The sequence below is a fragment of the Simochromis diagramma genome, unplaced genomic scaffold (assembly GCF_900408965.1).
Source record: "Simochromis diagramma unplaced genomic scaffold, fSimDia1.1 OVJJ01000343.1, whole genome shotgun sequence".
Taxonomy (NCBI): domain Eukaryota; kingdom Metazoa; phylum Chordata; class Actinopteri; order Cichliformes; family Cichlidae; genus Simochromis; species Simochromis diagramma.
The window spans coordinates 6,574,858-6,592,989 of NW_024386831.1; the positions used below are offsets into that span (position 1 = coordinate 6,574,858).

Sequence of the window (18,132 nt, forward strand, 5' to 3'; positions counted from 1 at the left end):
TTTTTCTTCATTATCAGAAGTCAAAAATCAGAATGTTTTTAAAAACATAGTATAAATATGTTCATAGTATGCATATAATGTAGTAAGTGTAGTGTTTTTGTTAATGTTCTTTAATTTGTTTTTGTCTTCTAGGATGTGGTCTGGGGATTGAACTCCTTGTTTACTGTAAGTTTTTGCTAGTTTATGACCTAACGCGTGAACACATGCACAGTTTCATTGGAGAATTTCGTCATCTAAATCGGGGGAATCCAACGAAAGAGCTTCCTAAAGCCCTCCCTGAATTAAATCCCTTAACTGGAGAGTAAACCTTCACAAAGACATTCACACTATTGAAGCTGCTCGGTGTATGTAGGTTATGCTAATGACATTACTCTTAATTCACATCAAATTAAACAAGGTCCTTGTTTTTTTATCCGCTTCTGCAGCGTAGAGAAATTATCTTTCTCCTCATGATGAACGCTTTGAGTTGATGGGGAATAAAAGCAAGAAAATTGGATTACGTATTACTTATCGAGATCCTGGGCCAGCTGGCTCTGGATGTCTCCTAGTTCCAGGTCTTATATGGAAAGATAAGGACTAATTGATTATAAATTCTTTAGGAAATGAATGAAATTGATAAGTAATCGAATTGAGGGTTATATTGAGGAAAAACATACAGTTATCTGAATGTCCTTTCAGAATTATGTTAAATGTTTAATTTTGTGAATCTAAACGTGAATTTTAAAAGTATGTCTGATATGTTTTTTTTAATTAAATAAAAATAACTTTTAAAAAGTTATTTACTGCCATAGTAAGAAGAGATTAAGGAGTTTAAAGCATTTTGAATATTTAGTCCAGTCATTTAATGTGAGCTTGAATAACCTCATCACATTTCGAACATGTCTAAACAGCATCTAACATCTTTAAATATCGGCGGCCATGCCCTAAGTCCTACCACTTTATAAGGAAACCACTTCTCAGGCGTCTGTTTTAGCTCAATTTTCTTTGTTTATCACAGTTGCTGCTTTCAGGGTGTCAATACAGAAAGGAAGTAATGTGAATGTGGGTTGTATTTCCCACACCAAAGTTTACAGAATTAACACGTGTAGCTGATACTGAAATAAATGCCAGTTTTGAAGATGTGTGTGGTTTGATCCATCGAACGATGATGACCCCCTCCTTTGCCTCTTCCACAGGACCTTTTGAACTTTGATGACCCGCTGAACATTGATGCAGCAGAACATCATCTGAGAGACAAGGTGAGGCATGTCGTTCAGGTCATCTGGTATAAATTCGGCACACTTGTTAATTATCTGCAGCATCCAAGATGTGCTCGTAGTCCTCATAATACTAGCCTGTGGCTATCGCTCACATATGTAAAACACAGACTTTGTACTTTAATTTATCACATTGCCTTTTTAAAATCTTCATTATATCTCTGTATATATGAGACGGCAAAAAAAAGCTTATTTACTCTTATTTACTGATATGCACGACAACACATTCCAGTTTAGTTTAACGAAAATGTATGTAAGTGTGCACGTAATGCACACAAAATGTGAACAATGTCTCCATTCATTTGAGATCAGCTACTACACATAACATATAATTCGTAGATGTGTGTTCTAAAAATAATAGTTGCATTGTTATATGTAGATGTTGATAATCCCAGTACGCTAGATTGATCTACGTGTCTTGGAGGAGAAACATACACACGTTGCGATCATTACAGTGAGATTCTTACTGCTGCATATCCTGCTGCATATAAGCTATATTTAGAAACAAAATTTCTGCTGCTGTAGGTTTCAGAGGTGCTCTGTGCACACCGCTTGCTTTTGTAGGTGGATTATGTGGTAACTCGGTGTGCTTTAATCTGGTATGGTGGGCTGAAGACAAAGAGCACACGGCAACCTTTTTGAGCAGACAGTGACGTTATGACTCCAGAACTGTCTGTACAGAGCAGGTGCATATGGTGTTTTTGTGCAAGACTACTGAATACGCTGCCTCTGAAGCACGCTCTGCCATTTGTAAGTCAAATAACACACCATCAAACTGGATGTCTGGGTTTATATATGCTTCACTACCCTGATGGTTTGTAAGCTAATTATGTATTCTGACTATAACTTTAATATATTTAGTCAAGCTTATATTGGTAAGTGCCAGGGATTTACTGGGCTTTTTGCATATTGGGTAAGCTTTGAGCTAACATGAGAACAGTGGAATCCCAGTAGAGAATAAATAAATAAATATACACACACAAGATCCCTGAAAAAATATGTTTATCCTGGCTGATTAATCTTTAAATTATTATTCCCGCTGCGTCGCCTTACTTCCCTTCCATCTATGTTTAACTTGGCCATCAGTTACCTGCGATTTAGTGTCAAAACTGTTAAAACTGATCATTTGAGTATTTTGGTCACATAAGTTTAATTCATAGATTTCTGGCCAACATCTGCAGGGAGTCTGCTGACTGTTGAAATAATTATAAGGCTCAGTAGGGGCAAGCTGAAAGCATTTTGAAGTACATCACTGACCTTCTGCCCTGTGTACGTACAGTTTCCCGTGTTCACTGGAGTGTATCCAACAGTGTGTGATGATGGTTGCCATGTGAGCCCCCATTAGATATGCAGGTTTGACTGTGCGTGGGGTTTTAAAAGGCTGAGGGTTTAAAAAGTGTTTGTGGCAGAAGTTGCAGCTGTTAGGCTGTCGCAGGTAAATTTGCATGCAAATAGTTCATTTATTGACTGCTGTGTTTTGTCAAGCATCCACTGGACCTTTATTAACTGACTAAATAGGTGGAAACAAACGCCTGTAAACCATGTATAGACTTAATCTGTCATGTGAGTGTGGTTTACTGGTTCATGAAAGCCTTCTTTCTTTGTCTCTTAACTTCCGGTTTTCTATGACAAATATCTAACACGATGTAGCTGATGAATTCGTTCAATATACCCCTCTAAAAACATTATATGCTCTGCTGCCTTAATGGCTGCAGAGTTCCAGACCTCCTCTGGCATTAACAGCAGCACAAAATCTGTGCACCAGGAGCTTCATGGGATGGGCTTGCATGGCTGAGCAGCTCCTGTAGGTATAAATGTTTACTAACTATATGTCATTCTTTTCAGAATATGTGTTTGTGACCTGGGCAATGACCTTTTAAATGTTTAACTATAAGTTATTAAAAATTCATTTCTGGTTACAAAGGTAAAGGTTAATAAGAATGATATTTTCTTGCATCCTGTATCACTCTGCACTATTCTCATATGTTACTCATATATTGTGCATTGTAATTTAATGCATTTTAATGCCGCTGGGATGTAGAACACATTTCCACACAGTCTAGCCAGCTTGTGATGGGTAAGAAAATCTACTACTGGAAATGCACTTCTTATTTTTCCCAGACCAGCTGACCACATGTGACACTTAAACATTTAGGTGTCAGTTTAATTGCTAATTAACAGTCACACTAGTTGCAGTGTATGTGGTGCAGAATCTCTATATGAAGGTTTCTTGTAGTTAATGTAGTTGATGTACTGCTGTCTCAACAACCGCATCCTGTGGGGCACAGACAGAATAGCAGAAGCGCCTACGTGTGGCTGTGGCTACTTCATTCATTGCTGTTCACTTACAGCAATGAATGAATATGATAATTACACTGACAGAAAACCCTATGAGCTCACCCCCAACTGTTCCTCACTGAGCCTGTTTCTGCTGGAGGATTTTTCCTGTTAAAAGGGAGTTTTTCCTTCCCACTGTCGCCAAGTGCTTGCTGATAGGGGTTGTCCATCTGTTGGGGTTTTCTCTGTGTTCTTTAGAAACTTGACCTTACAGTATAAAGCAGTTTGAGGTGACTTGTGATTCGGTGCTTTATAATTAAACAAATAAACAAAATTTATTTAAAATTAAATTTTAAATTCTACTGCCCCAGTCTGTTATTTAGCACCTTTACCCGTTTCAGCTTTATAATGTGGCTTTAGTCAAATCAGTGTTTTTTTTCTAAACTTTGACTGATTACACACATTTATACTGAAACAGACTTTTGGTCGTTGAACCACAGATATATAATCAGATCAGTTGTGAAACTAAAAGCAGTTTGAATTGATAAGACTGACCAAAAGGCAGAATTTGTTTTTGTAGTGTATCCATTTAGTGTTTTCAGTTATAGTTCTGAGTTAACAAAGTTACTAATTTGATACATTAATGATAAAAATCTCTCATTTCGAAATGTGTTTCAGTAAGTTTTAGTGGTGCTTTACCGCCTGTTGTGGCTTTTCAGAGTCACAACATCTGAAAAGTCATCCAACCGTGACCCACTCCCACTGAGTCAAAGCCTGCTGTAATCAACTTCAGCAGCGAGTGGATAGAGATGTGGGAGTGCGAGTGTCAGTACACAAATATGCTTGTGAATGTGGATGCGTGTGCTACTTTGTGTTGAGGCATTTGAAGTGGGGCTCCTCCTGTGGCTGCTCTCTGAATACATTAGCTGGTTAAAGTGGCTAAAAGGAAGCATCCTCATGAGCAATGCAGTATGAGTGTGTGTAAATCTGTGTGTGTGTGCGTTGTTGGTTATAATGGTATTGTGCTATTATTAGTTGTGAGTGGGTTTTTGTCTGTGTACATGTGTAGACAGCGGTACAACAAACAGTTCAGAGATAACTCTAAATAGGACAGGGAGATTGTGTTAACATGTCCACTTCTTTAAAAATTATATTTATATATATTGTTGAAACTTTTCTTTTACATAAACTGCTGTATTTGTAGTAGGTGATCAAAGCGTGGTAGAGTAGCTGACACTGAAGAAAGGAGATCATCCTATGACAGATGTTCAGAACAAAAGAAACTGTATTTCTCTGTATGAATCTCTCTGTGATTTATGAAGGAAGTGGATTAATAATGAGCTCTGCAATGCACACAGTCTCTGACATTTGAAGTCTTCAGCAAAGACTTGATCTATAAATACTAATTAGCTCCTTCCAGCTTAAAGAAGTGTGTGAAAGATGAGACTGACTGACTGTCATCTTTCTGAGATCTGTGTTTCAAACCAAGAACAGGGTGATTTGGGCGCTTGTTGTCAGTTACCTGTTTTTCTTGATGTGTAAACATTTTCTGTGCCCTAGTTACATAATACATGCTGACGCGAAGTAGGTTTTGCATGTGAAGAAAAAAGTAAATTTTAATGGTGGAAAGACTTGAGGAAGGGCTATGGGGCTGGGTTGCATTCGATGATGCACCAACTATATTAGTTACTTTAAGAATATTTAGTACAGTTCTGAATCTGTTAGCAAACTGAAAAGCATACAGGTCCACAAGTATCTGCACAATTACACATTTGTAATTTTTTAGCTCTGTGTGCCACCACGCTGGATTTTAAATAAAGCCATCACCTTGTGATGAAATGCAAATCTTCAGTTTTTAATCAAGGGTTTTAACAAGTTTTTAGGAATTACATTTTTAATTACAGAGTATCAACCAAAGATCCAGGAATCAAAATCATTACATAAAAATTATAAATTAAACTTTTAATAAAGTATTTGATTTCCAAGCAAAACATGGCTTAGTACTTGTTGGAGAAATCCTTGTTGGTGATCACAGCGATAAGACGTTTCTTTAAGTTTGCACCTACAAGAAAGAGAAGTTGGATTCTATCTCATTTCTTTTTACTGAAATGCTTTAATTCAATAGAAGAAATGTAAAAACATCACATTGTTTAAAAATTGTCCTACATCTTACTTATTCAGTTTTTTCAACAGCAGTGGTGGAAATGTTCTGGACAGTGTGAACAGTGTACACTGGCTCTTACCATTAACACGAGCATGCTTCTATCATAAAATATCAAATGTTGTTAACACGTCAACAAGCTGAACCGTGAGCGAGCAGAAGGCTCAGAGGACTGTGTTACAGCACGTGTACTTCGGTGGATATGAAATACAAACGGGAGCCTGTGTATTTGGGATACATAGTAGACTCTCTGTCCTAAAGCGCACAGTGACCTTGTACCAGTCAGCCCTTGGAGGGTTCAAAGTTCATTCATACAATGCTAAATGTTCTGCACCTCCATTTATTGTTACTGACCAATTAAAGGGACTAACTCTCTCTAACTCTCCCAGATGCTCACTCCCGGGTCTCTCGAGTGGCTTTGCTTCTTCAGTCAATAGTCAGACGTGTCAAGTACAGACACACACTCTCTCACCTTTTGCTGCATCTCAATTGGGCTTCTCTTCTCCTCATCAGCTTTCTGTCCATGAATGACCCACAGGGTCTCGTTAAAGCACAAAAGGAGACCACGTATCAAGGTTGTTTATTCTTGAGTCTCTCTTAAAAGAAGCAGTGTTCACTTCTTGTTTATAAAATACTAATATTTTTCTACTTTGTAACCCACTAAATGTCCTGAATTATCGGTACCATCCCAGTAGGCTTCAGCAGATGTTATTGCCCCTGTATCTGACATGTAATAAGGTATTCCCTAAATTTGTCAAACCGCGGCACAAACAGAAAAAGATAAAATAACTGTCTCAACATATAAAGAACTGAATGACTGATGGATTTAGCTTGGAGTGAGTTCCATGCATAGACACGATTTCTCACTGTCTTTCAGTCCACAGTACAGGAAGTTGGGGATATGAGTGCATGTGGGAGTGTGTGGTGTAGAACAGGATCCCAAAATAATACCCCAACAATCTCTAACAGTGAACAGTCCACTCATTTTGTGCCATCGACGTACACAACAGACGAGGTTTACTGGGGGGGGTTTAATGTCCACTCCCAAAGTCTTACAGGGGAGACTGTCCTTTGGATTTACACTGCAGGCTCTTACACGGGTTAACAAGCACACTGTCAGAGCCTTCAGCAGCTCCAGTCACCTTATTGTGTTGTGTACCTGTTCTATCAGTTTAGTGTCAGAGCTCTGCAGTGGCAGCCAGGCAGTGAACGACAACAGCATCGGACATGTCTGCTCTCTGCTGCTGTCTGTGTTTAGTCAGACCAAGTGCTGACTTAACAAGCATGTGATGTAAAGTGGTCTATAAAGGTCTTTAACTCCATTTGTTGTCATCTGAAAAGATGGTGCGTCCGAGTGGCCAGACAAAGCGTAGGCCCTGCCTGTAGACACTGATGAACTGTAGCTGAAGTGGAAGCAAAGATTTGTGCAAATAATCAGAAAACAGTCACTGGAAGATAAAGTGAGGCACAACTTGGCTCTAAATTTCAAAGTCAAAGCAGCAGTTGTATAATGAGCAGCCTGGCCTTTCTTAAGGTGAAAAAGCCGAGGGAATCCAGAGTGGTGACGAGTTCAGTGCTGCATGAGCCACGATGTCATCCATCGTGAGCGGCCAGAGCCTCCACCTCCTCCTTTCAGACTGTAGCAGAGTTGCTTTTGCATAGTGACACCTCCAGTATAGGTTTTTCAAACAAAAGGCTGTGGCCTCAGTATACCACTCCATGCACTCAATTAATGCAGAGCTATTCACCCGCAGCAGTGCTAATTAAGTTTCAGCTGAGCTGAGTAGGTGCAGAGAGAGGAGAGGGGGGGGGATACCTGGGAGTTTATTTCACACTTCCAGGTTTTACCAGCGAGATATCAAATCACATTTACATGCAGCAAAGAATGATCCAGGGTACTGAAATCCTTGATTAGTGGACACAAGTGGATTGACTACAGAAGCTTAGAGCATGATTTTAACACGTGCCTGGTTCTTCATTCTGCTTTTCTTTCGTCTTTTTTGTATGTTTAAAAAGACGACTGGGAACAGTTGGCTCATTCGATGGATGTCATCTCTGTTTGCTGTCCTTTCTTTACTTTCCTGTTCACATCGCTCCTTACTCCGACATATTTTCCCTTCATAGTCTGCTTACCTGATATATCCCGAGGCCCTCAGTTGCTCAGTTTTTATATTTTAGCCGATTTTAAACCAACCATTTGAACCCACAGGGTTTCATTTACATTCCCCTCCCACTGATGGTGGTGCATATTTTGAGTACCTGTGCAGATCACTGGAGGAACAGAGTTAATTGCTTTCTCTAGGTGAAGCCAAGAAAAGTAAGCTCCAGTCCAACAAACTTTTTAATCGACTGCAGAGTTCACTTGCAATATTAAATCTAATGAATCTCAGAGTAATTTGCAGTTCAGCCAATTTTCTTTTGTAAGAGAAAAATCGAGAACAAAGGAAGAGAAACGTATATGATCAAAGTATGTAAATGTACCCGTACTATTTTTTGTGAGTCGTCTTTAATAGAGTTGTTGCTCTTATCCTGTTTCTCCTCATATTTGTGTGATAGCTTAATTAAGGTTTTTTTTGTTTTCTTATTCTGCCACTGAGAAACTTCCTAATCTGTGTTGACATCTTAATTGGACCCAGTTGACAAAGAGTTTCTATCTTAAAATCTGTGTGCACTCTATTGGTGTTTACTTCCACAGTTAATGTGTCATTTTGTCACCACATATTTGCCTTTTTTTTTTTAATTTTTTTTTTAAATTCCCTCTGTGATGTCACGTCATCTACCAAATGAGGAAGAAGAGCCACTAAGTGTCACAGGCAGGGTTTTATTATAACAGTAGTCAGAAGATGAACTGTGAGCTTAAAATTTTCAGCCTTTAGTGAATTCTCTCAGCAGTTCTTGGATAGATTGACATACTAATGTCTATACGCACGTCACTGGCCACTTCATTAAGTATATCTTACAGTACAGAGTTTGCCCCATCCTTTTTCCTTCAGAACTGTCTGAACTCTTTGTGGTACAGATTCAGCAAGATGCTGGAAACATCCCTCTGAGATTTTGAGATGATATTGACACAGTGGTGACACACAGTTGCTGTCAGCTGCTCATCAGTGATGCAAACCTTCTATTCCACCACATCCCAAAGGTGCACTATTAGATCTGTTGACTGAGGGGGTCACAATGAACTCACGATGAGCTTTGTCCTGAAAGATGGGTACACTGAGGTCATAAAGGGGTGGACATGGTCAGTAACAACACTCGGACAGGCTGTGGTGTTTAGGCGCTGCCCAGCTGGTACTAAGGGGCCCAACGTGTGTAAATAAAATATCCCCCACAGGATTTCACCTCTACTACCAGCCCTAACAGTTTAAGTATTTTCTGCACTATGAGGCGCACTGAAAATCCTTTAATTTTCTCAAAAATCGACAGTGCGCCTTATGTATTCTGGTTGTGATACAGACCTCAAACCGATTTTATTTGGTACACGGCGCTCAAAAATCTGTCAAAAAATGCTTTAGTACGACTTTGGTAAGCTACGAAGCCGCACCGCTTTATGGATTGTCGGAGAATTACGGTTACTGTAGTCAAGAGCCTCGTGGAGTAATCTGGGTCCTAAACTCGGTTACTTCAGGTCCCAAAGTCAAACGAACACTGCAGCATCACTGAGAGTTAAAAACTGTCTAAATTCTTTCATCTTTAATAAGATGATCAGCGTTGCTGCTTTACCAGGTGTAACAATCAAGTTTAACATCCAGGCATCCATGAAAACAGAAGTTATTACATTTAACAGAGTTAGAAGTTAGCAGGAAGTTAGCTCGCTAGTTAGCTAAACATGATATAGCATGTTCTGACTGAGAGATTTGTTAAAAAATTCAAACGTACAGCTCTGCTGTCACTTCCAACATAAATGAAGACAGAAAACTAAACAGCAGTGACGTTTGTAGGGTTACTGAAGTTGGACTTGCTGGTATATAATGATGTGCTACGTGGTGGCTAGCGACGCAGCTATGTTAGCATAACAAACACAGTGAAGCTGGAGGATGAACGCTAACTTTTTTCTACTCGTTAACGTGAGGGTTCCCGATGGTTAGGGACAAATGCAATCGCATATAAACGGACCAAACTTCAGTCAGGAAAACAACTGAGATAATCCATCCACAATACGAGGTTAGTCATTAATATACTGCAACAACATGGAAATAGAGCAGCTGTGAGAGAATTCAACAGTAATGAATCAATGTTACGTAAATGGAGGAAGCAAGAAGAATGAGTTGAGTAAAGTTTGACTTCTCTGACTGTTTTGTTTTGCTTAATGCGCCTTATAATCCGATGCGCCTTATGGTCCGAAAAATACGGTAAAACAGAATAGATCAATGCTTTCATATTATTTACACCAAATTCTGGCCCCATCATCTAAGCTCCTGCTCTTAGCTGACCAGAGTGCTGTCCAGTGAGGTCTTCTGCTGTTGTGGCCCATCTGCTTCGAGGTTTGGCATCCTGTGCAGTCTGAGCTGCTCTTAAACACCACATTTAAACACCACAGCCCGTCCGAGTGCTGTTACTGACCATGTCCACCCATTTATGGCCTCAGTGTACCCATATTTCAGCTCATCGTGAGTTCATTGTGACCTCCACTCACCAGGTTGTACACCTTAGTTATAATGAGTACTACTTTGAGTTACTCTTGCCTTCATATTAGCCTGAAACAGTCCAGCGCTTCTCCTCTGATCTCTACCAGTGAACGGCCGCAAACTGGATATTTTCCCTTTTTCAGACCATTCTCTGTAAACACCAGTGATGGCTGTGTGGGAAAGTCCGAGCAGATCAGGAGTTTCTGGAATACTCAGATGAGCCCATTTGGCATCAACAACCATGTCACCTTCAACGTCTGTGGTGCTGTTTGGTTTTAACTTCTCCAGGCTGTCTTGACCGTGTCTACATGCCTCAATGTGCTGAATGGGACTGACTGGTTAAATAATTGCATTTAGCAAGTAGTTGATTAGGTATACTTGATGAAGCCTGGATCAAGCTGTTCAAATTTAATTAATGGAAGAGAAAAAGTTGTTTATAATTATTGTGCAGTAATTCTTCAAGTTACACCTTTTGTAATAGCAGCTTCGAAATATATTTGGCCCATTTTAATTTCCTCTTGGCTCAGTGTGTTTTGCCAGTTTTTTTTTTCTAATAACCAGGACTCAAAAAAATCAAGAAAACATCAACGTTTCATGCAAAATACGAAACAGACACGTGAGGCTGAACGGATGTTCACCAATCAAGGATGATTCTGATCCCTGACTCATTGATTTGTGCATCACTAGGTGTATGTCTTCAGTTTCACCATTTTTACTGTAGTCTTGTCCATTCTCAGTAGCTCTCTTTGCTTTTTTTAAGCTGAGGTCACAAGCCAAGCAGTGTGACTGGCTGAGTATGTTAGTCAGTACGGTCTGATCTCTCTCTCTCTCTCTCTCTCTCTCTCTCTCTCTCTCTCTCTCTCTATATATATATATATATGTATATATATGTATATATATATATATATATATATATATATATATATATATATATATATATATATATATATATATAAATAATAAACCAAAATAGTAGGTTCACTTAGAAACAAGCAGTTTGGGTACCCAGACTCCAGCACACTGCGCTCATTCCTCTTCTAGCATTAATTAAAGTCTTAAGGGAGTAATCTCTCAACAGAGAATAGCTGATCCATCATCCCTCCATGGACCAATTCTCAGACCGCTGTCATCAATTCTTTTATGGTTGCTGGCAACTTTTCAGCATTAATGCCGTCTCCCCTGTTTGTGCACAGACTCTCTCTTTCCCATTTACTCCTTATTTTCTCATGCTCTCCATTTCTTGTTCGTACTCCAGCGACCTCAGAGAAATGTGTGCGTAACCAACAGGCCGCTCGACCTGACGCATAAATAAGGGCGTTGTTGTCAATGCAAGGTACATTTATACATTTATGTGAAAGGTTGGACAAGAGGGGGGGGGCTCTGTGACAAGGGCAGGACCCTGTGGTGGCGGATGGGTTTAAAAAAAAAAAAAAGAAAAAAGCAGAGGTATATTACTTAAGAAGTGGGTCGACAGACGAGGATGCTTAGGAACCAAGGGTGCACAAATGTTAATTTAGTCACAAATAAACTAGCTAAATATTTATAGCAAAAAAAAAATGGCCAGTTGAAAGCACAGATGGATTAAATCCATCTGTTTGGAATGATTTTTGTGCTGTTCTTTGGGGAAAAGATCATTTACTCAAAATACATTCAGCAGAAGACCATGTGAGCCTGTAGCACATAGTTTCTCATTAGAAATTTAAATAAACAGAGTAGGATTAACCTGCTATTTAGGGCCTAAGTCAGATTCAACTCTTTTTGGGGGGCCTAACTTCTACCCCATGTCTGCATACTTGGGAAATGCTAGCAATCTGTGCAGAGTCATACCTGCATCATCATTAATACTAGTAAAAAATGTCCCCTGTGTTGTTGTTATGTGTGAGCAGCACCCTCAGTTACAGCACTTTCTATGATTTATAATGTGTGTAGCTAACAGCCTGACCTTGCATTTTCTAGTGTAGACCAAATAAAGGAAACCTTTTCACAACAGAGTAAAGCTGCTGCAGCTCAAATTAATAGCCTGTAGCCTCAAAGTGTGTGTGTGTGTGTGTGTGTGTGTGTGTGTGTGTGTGTGTGTGTGTGTGTGTGTGTGTGTGTGTGTGTGAGAGAGTGTGTGAGAGAGTGTGTGAGTCTTGTAATGTCTCTGGACTGTCACAAAGTGCTTGCTGAAACATCTTTCTGTAATATTATAAGGTTTTTACTCTACAATGTAAAGCAAGTATAAGCTATCTGAATAAAACTGAATTGAAACAGTGTTTAAAGGAATAATGGGATTAAAAAGAAGTTAAGATGAAAAGGATGTTGGCAAGAAAAGCCAAATGGTTTTAAAGGATGGAAAACTTAAACCGTGACTAAAACTAGCGGGTAGCGGAGGAGGGGAAAAAAGAGGATGGAGAGTGGAGGTCACACACATCTTGGTTGGACCAGATGCCACCAGGAGATATGAGTCGAAGTAACGACAGAGGGGCGTTTACAGGACTCGTGCATGGTGGGTGGGGGTGGAACGATGTCAAGCATAACCTGAAGGGGCATGATCAAGTAGGGGGGGGGGACTCGGGGCACTAGATGTGGCCCGAGTGAGAAAAACTTGAAGAATTTCATTTTTAAACTATCAGACGTAAGAATTTTAACGTTTGTCTTTTTGTTTTGGGTTTTTGTGCTTGTAGATTTTACGTACATTTACTTGCAGTGTAACATCTGCATAGGACTGATACTGTGCATAGTACAGTTAAAAGAGATGTAATATTTGGTGAAATTAATATTCTAGTTTTGCAACAGTGGCTGTTATTTATCTTGTTGTTGTTGCTTGTTTAACAGTGTTTATGCATCATACTGTACCCCTACACATGTTGCATTTTTAGCAGGGTGCCTTCACTGTACATCAAGAAATTAATTGACAAATCTGCCGAAGGTCATTTGCATATTTTCAGTGTAGTAAAATTCAAATGACACTTGATTTTTCTGGATCTACATTTGTGCAGTGTCGCCTCAGATTAGCCGAGTCCTCGTGCATACTTCTTACACTTGTTTGTCTTTTTGTTTTGTTTGTTTTGCTTCCAATTATTTGGCAAGAAGTTAACATGTGGAATGAAAAAGTGCCTTACAGCGTCTAATATGTCCAAAACTAGCATAGCGACCTAAAAAGTACGTTAAAATATCTTCAGTTAGATCTGTGTTTGTGCTTTTTTGCCATTTTTGGTTTTAAATGGGGAAAAAGCAACACAGCAACATTTTTACTTCTAGTTTTCCCATCTAACTCTTTTCTTCTCTTTACCTTCTCTGTCCTCAGGAGGACTTTCGGAATAAGGTTCAAGATTACATCAAGCATTACGCCAGATGATAAAAGCATTGGTGACCCGCTGCAGCCTGCACCAACTAACCAAACTGCTCTACCTTGCCTCTGCTTCTCTTGGCCAACTCCCCTCCCACATGTGTGAATCAGCAGCTGACTCTTTGACTCGTACCACTCCCCTCCCTCTCGACACCACAGCTCTGGCGACGCCCCGCCTCTTCTGTTCACCCAATTGCAATAAACTTCACATCGCAGGAATGAAATAAAAAAAAAAAAAAAAAAGTCACACGTTGAAGAGAGGACTTGCATACACAAGAAAATAACGCTTTAGTTAATCGGCCGAGGGTTACAGTGACCACAGTGTCTGTCTGTTGTGGCAAGACACACGAATGACGCCACCCCGCTGACGAGCCCGTCGGACACGAGCCACGTGGCGATGGAATTGGATGCGATGTTTAACTGAAGAAGACAACAAGTCACGCTTGGCTATTTTTAAATTTGATGACTCAAGAGAAAGATTATCTGTTACTGTCAGTTCTCTGTTCCAGTGCCTGCCATGTTTGTGTCACTAAAGTGAAAATGCATGTGAGTTCACACACACACACACACACACACACACAGCCTGCAGTAAAAGGTGAGCACATGGAAAAACACACATTGGTTGGAAGTTGGAAAGCCTGCAGCCCCCAGCCCCATTAGACAGCATGTGAATGACCACACTGACCCATTTTTAATGTCATTCTCTCTGCATGTGTACACACACACACACACACACACACACACACACACACACACACACACACACACACACACACACACACACACCTGTGTGTTTTCAGTTCCAGTGACATAAAATACTGCCACAAAAACAGCCAAATGCACTGTTCATTTTTCAGCTTCATCTCTTGTCTCTGCACCACTGCCCTCTTCACTTCTTTGTCTTTTTTACTGCATCTGTCTCTGTTACACACACGCACACACACACACACACAGAGCACAGGTGAGCGCGCATGTGAAGTTCTGTGTTGCAGATGGAGAGGTTAAAACGGTACAGTCAAAACTTCTGGCATGCTGGCTCTTCATGTAAGCGAAACAACGACTGGTTTTAAAGAAGTGATGACATAAGAGTCTGTTAACAGCACTAAGCAACAAAGTGCTAAACACGGTAAAGAATCTGTCAAAGAAAGAAAAGTTGGAGGAAACCTTAAACACGACTCCAAATGACCTCCTGGATGTACGTAGGCAACACTTAAAATGACTCAAGATCGTTCTTCGTCATCAACCACGTGCACTGCAGCTCCGAACTGTTCCAAAGATTATTGAGAGACGTGCAGCCACCTTTCAATGATCTTTAAAGTGAGCTGCGAAAAAAACAGGTGACTGTCAGGTGAATTCACAGCATGCACTCCCTCCTGCCTGCTCCGGTAGCTGCAGAGTGTATCGTATCCCACCAGACAGTCCTGACATTCTCCAGAGTTCATGTGTGAAAATGTCTCCAATGAAGATCAGTAGGTGCAAAGAAAGCCTTACAACTTTTAAACTCAGTCATTTTTTTTTTTTTACTTTATAGTCACTGTTCAGTGCTGAGCCAAACCGATATTGAGGTTTTTGACTGATCTGCACAAACCCCCTCGTTCTGCTCCCTTAGGGAGATTTCCGAGCTGACTGTATCTTTCTAAAAATGGCGCTATTTCAGTCTCTCCCCCTTTGTAAGCAGACTGTATGATTTCACTATCTGAATGTGTGTGGAGAAAACAATAGCAGAGGTTCATAAAGACCACTCTGTAAATGATATCTGCATACAGACGTGCAGAGTCTGCTGTTATTGTTTGTAGTCAGAGTTCAACTGATCGGTGAGCAGGCTGTAGTTGCATGCAGGTGTAAGTCATAACTGGCCAAAAGAATATGAAAACTTGGCCCAAATATATCTCCACTGGGTGCATCAGAAGCCCAGAAGCCTTGAATGCTGGTTCAAGCAGCTACTTTAAAAGGCAGGTTTCCAGATTGCATGAAAACAGATGGCAAGATGACATGCTAGCAGGATTACTAGCTAGCTAATGTGAGTGGCTTTAGATCTGTTAGAGACTGCAGGAAGGCGTCATTCTGGACATCTATGAAATCTATGAAAGTGCAGTACTTAACAAAGCTATTGGAACGCCTGTCATAAAAACAGGAATCACAAATATTTGAGAATTCTGTCAAAAATGTTTTTTTTTCTTTGTTTATGCAAAAACAAACCGATTTTACATTTTTATAGGTGAATTTGATCCGCAGCACTTCTCTGAGACATCACATTCAACAGCTAAAACTAATTTTTCTATTCAGTAATGCAAGTTAACATGTAATTTGGCATCTTAATAAAAATAATAATAATAATTGCTAATAATTGTGATTTACTTTTTCAGCGTTTTTGTGAAACAGGAAATTTAAAATGTCAGGGATCATAACAATAACTATATTTTACCATTTAAAAATCCAATTTTGATTAAGAGCTTGTGTGTACTGCAGGATTAAGCATTAGAGAAACATAAACAATGATTTTGGTCATTACTAATACTTTTAATTTAGGGCAGCAGTGGGGTAAACCTTACCCTGGGGGTGGGGGGATGGGGGGGTCTAATAAATGTGTGGAGCTCTGCAGGCTCGGTCACAGTCAAACACTGGGGAAAAGGGGGAGGTTAAAAAAACTGCACAGATTTGGTGGGAAACACTCTTGAGGCAGTTGAAATGTTTGACACTGGATTAAATTGCTACCTCGAGTGCTAGTTAACTAGTTAAACTGTATTGGCGCCTCTCGGTTGACTAGAGCAGATTATGCTTTGTGGGATGGCCGCTAGGAATTCTGGACTAACTAGATAATGTCTCCATGAACCTCTGCTGCTGTGGGTTTTGGCTAGTGATTGTGTTTTTATGTGTGTGTGTGAGCGTGTGTCGTTTGCCCGGCCCTGGCTATTGCTGTGCCTCCGGTTTGAGTCTGTAAGCATCGCCTGTTTTCACCCGTTCAGCTTTGTTTTCACGTCTGCATGAGGAAAACGTCTGTGTGCGAGTGTTGCAGTCTACCGAGGATGTGGAAATGCAGAGGCAGAAGATTGAATTTTTGTGTAGGAAGTGTGCGTGTAAGATTAACAAAAATGACAGTTTGTGCTCCTGGAGTGTGTCTGTGTGTGTGTGTGTGTGTGGGCAGTTACAGTGTGACTTGTGGAGACGATGTGACTTGTTAGCATGCTCTGGTTTCCTCTTTCTTTTTTAAAATCTGGATTCATCAGCTCAGATCATTTTTATTTTCTTAGCAAACACAACAACACAAAGCACCCGACTCTGCCAAAATAAAAGACCCAGGAGTTTAAAAACAGAGTGACAGCAGTCCCAGATCTGGCTACCCGCTTCATTAATTGGCAACAAATTGTCTCGGTAGTTTTTACCTCAGCCCAACACTCAGTGCTTTTTCTTGGCCTTAATAATACTTTTGCTTGCTATTGGAGATCTTGTTATCGGTGTCCTTTAGTTTGGCAGTTTGTGGTGTTGGAGGTAATTTTGTTTTGTTTCCTCCTCTTCTTCGGATGTTTCTCTGGAAATGTCTTCGCTTCAGTTAAACTCCAGGGCCAGAGGAACGAGATTAACAATCTGTTCTTCTTCAGATCCTCGACATTTTCTTTCTCAGATTGTATATCCATTTTTTAAGATATATTAAAGAGTATATAAATGAAACTAACGTGTCTTGTTTCTTGTGTTGATCGAGCGTTCGGTGACGTGTGCTGTGTCTGTGTCGCTTCACAAAGAATGATTATTTTAACTGTCTGCTGCCGCGCTGCTGTCTCCAACCATTGACTGCGACACTAGTTAAGTGGCTGCTTGAGGCTGACCATTAACAAAGTAATTATATATGTACATAACAGCTTCTGTGTAGCGCCCATTCTGTGGTTGTAGTTCTGTTATAACCCAAACTGAGCATGTCTGGAAATAAAGGAAGCTCTGAGGTGAGCTAAAACCAGGCTGAGAGTAGAAATTATGAGACACGGGTATCACAAGTGATTCTTCACTTTACCAATATGCAATTTTTTTTAAAGCATTGAAAGGTACTTTAAATGACTTTAAATAAAAATGTGGAGTAAATGATTAAAAGGAGTAACAAATTTTTTTTGAGTGTTTACAAAAAATATTAAATGTGTTTGCTGCTTTTCTCCTTCTGTGCTTCTGCTTCTCACACATTTGTGCATACGTGCACACGAAGTGTACATTCAGCACACAACCGTCAGCCTTTCAAAGCTTTGACTTGAATGGAAAAGGGACGCAGACAGTGCTGACGTCTGTCAGTCATCCCCACAGCCTGTCATTACGGCGGGTTTTGGAGGATGCGCAGTCGCACTGTTCCCGTGCCCTGTGGCTATGCAGCCTCGTGGATTTCCTGTGTGTGCAGTGACAGCTGACAGCCTCAACCAAATAATGAGAAGGCTGAGTGCTATAAATCATTTTTCTCCAGTTCCCTGGGTATTCCAGGCCCCGCTCACCTACAGTGAC

The 18,132-nt window shown here is 40.2% G+C and overlaps 1 protein-coding gene across 2 annotated transcripts in view; it reads left to right on the top strand.

Annotated features, from left to right (window-relative positions):
- Positions 1 to 17,322, top strand: part of ube2f (ubiquitin-conjugating enzyme E2F (putative)) — a 52,457-nt gene extending 35,135 nt beyond the window's left edge. The window contains exons 8-10 of one of the 2 annotated variants that reach the window (XM_040027721.1): positions 133 to 165; positions 1,176 to 1,238; positions 13,612 to 17,322. In XM_040027721.1, the coding sequence (XP_039883655.1) occupies positions 133 to 165; positions 1,176 to 1,238; positions 13,612 to 13,662 (147 nt within the window). In that variant the 3' untranslated portion in view covers positions 13,663 to 17,322. Of the gene's footprint in view, positions 1 to 132; positions 166 to 1,175; positions 9,384 to 13,611 lie in introns of those variants that run through there. The other variant, XM_040027720.1, reaches the window with a different exon arrangement.
- Positions 17,323 to 18,132: the final 810 nt, after the last annotated feature.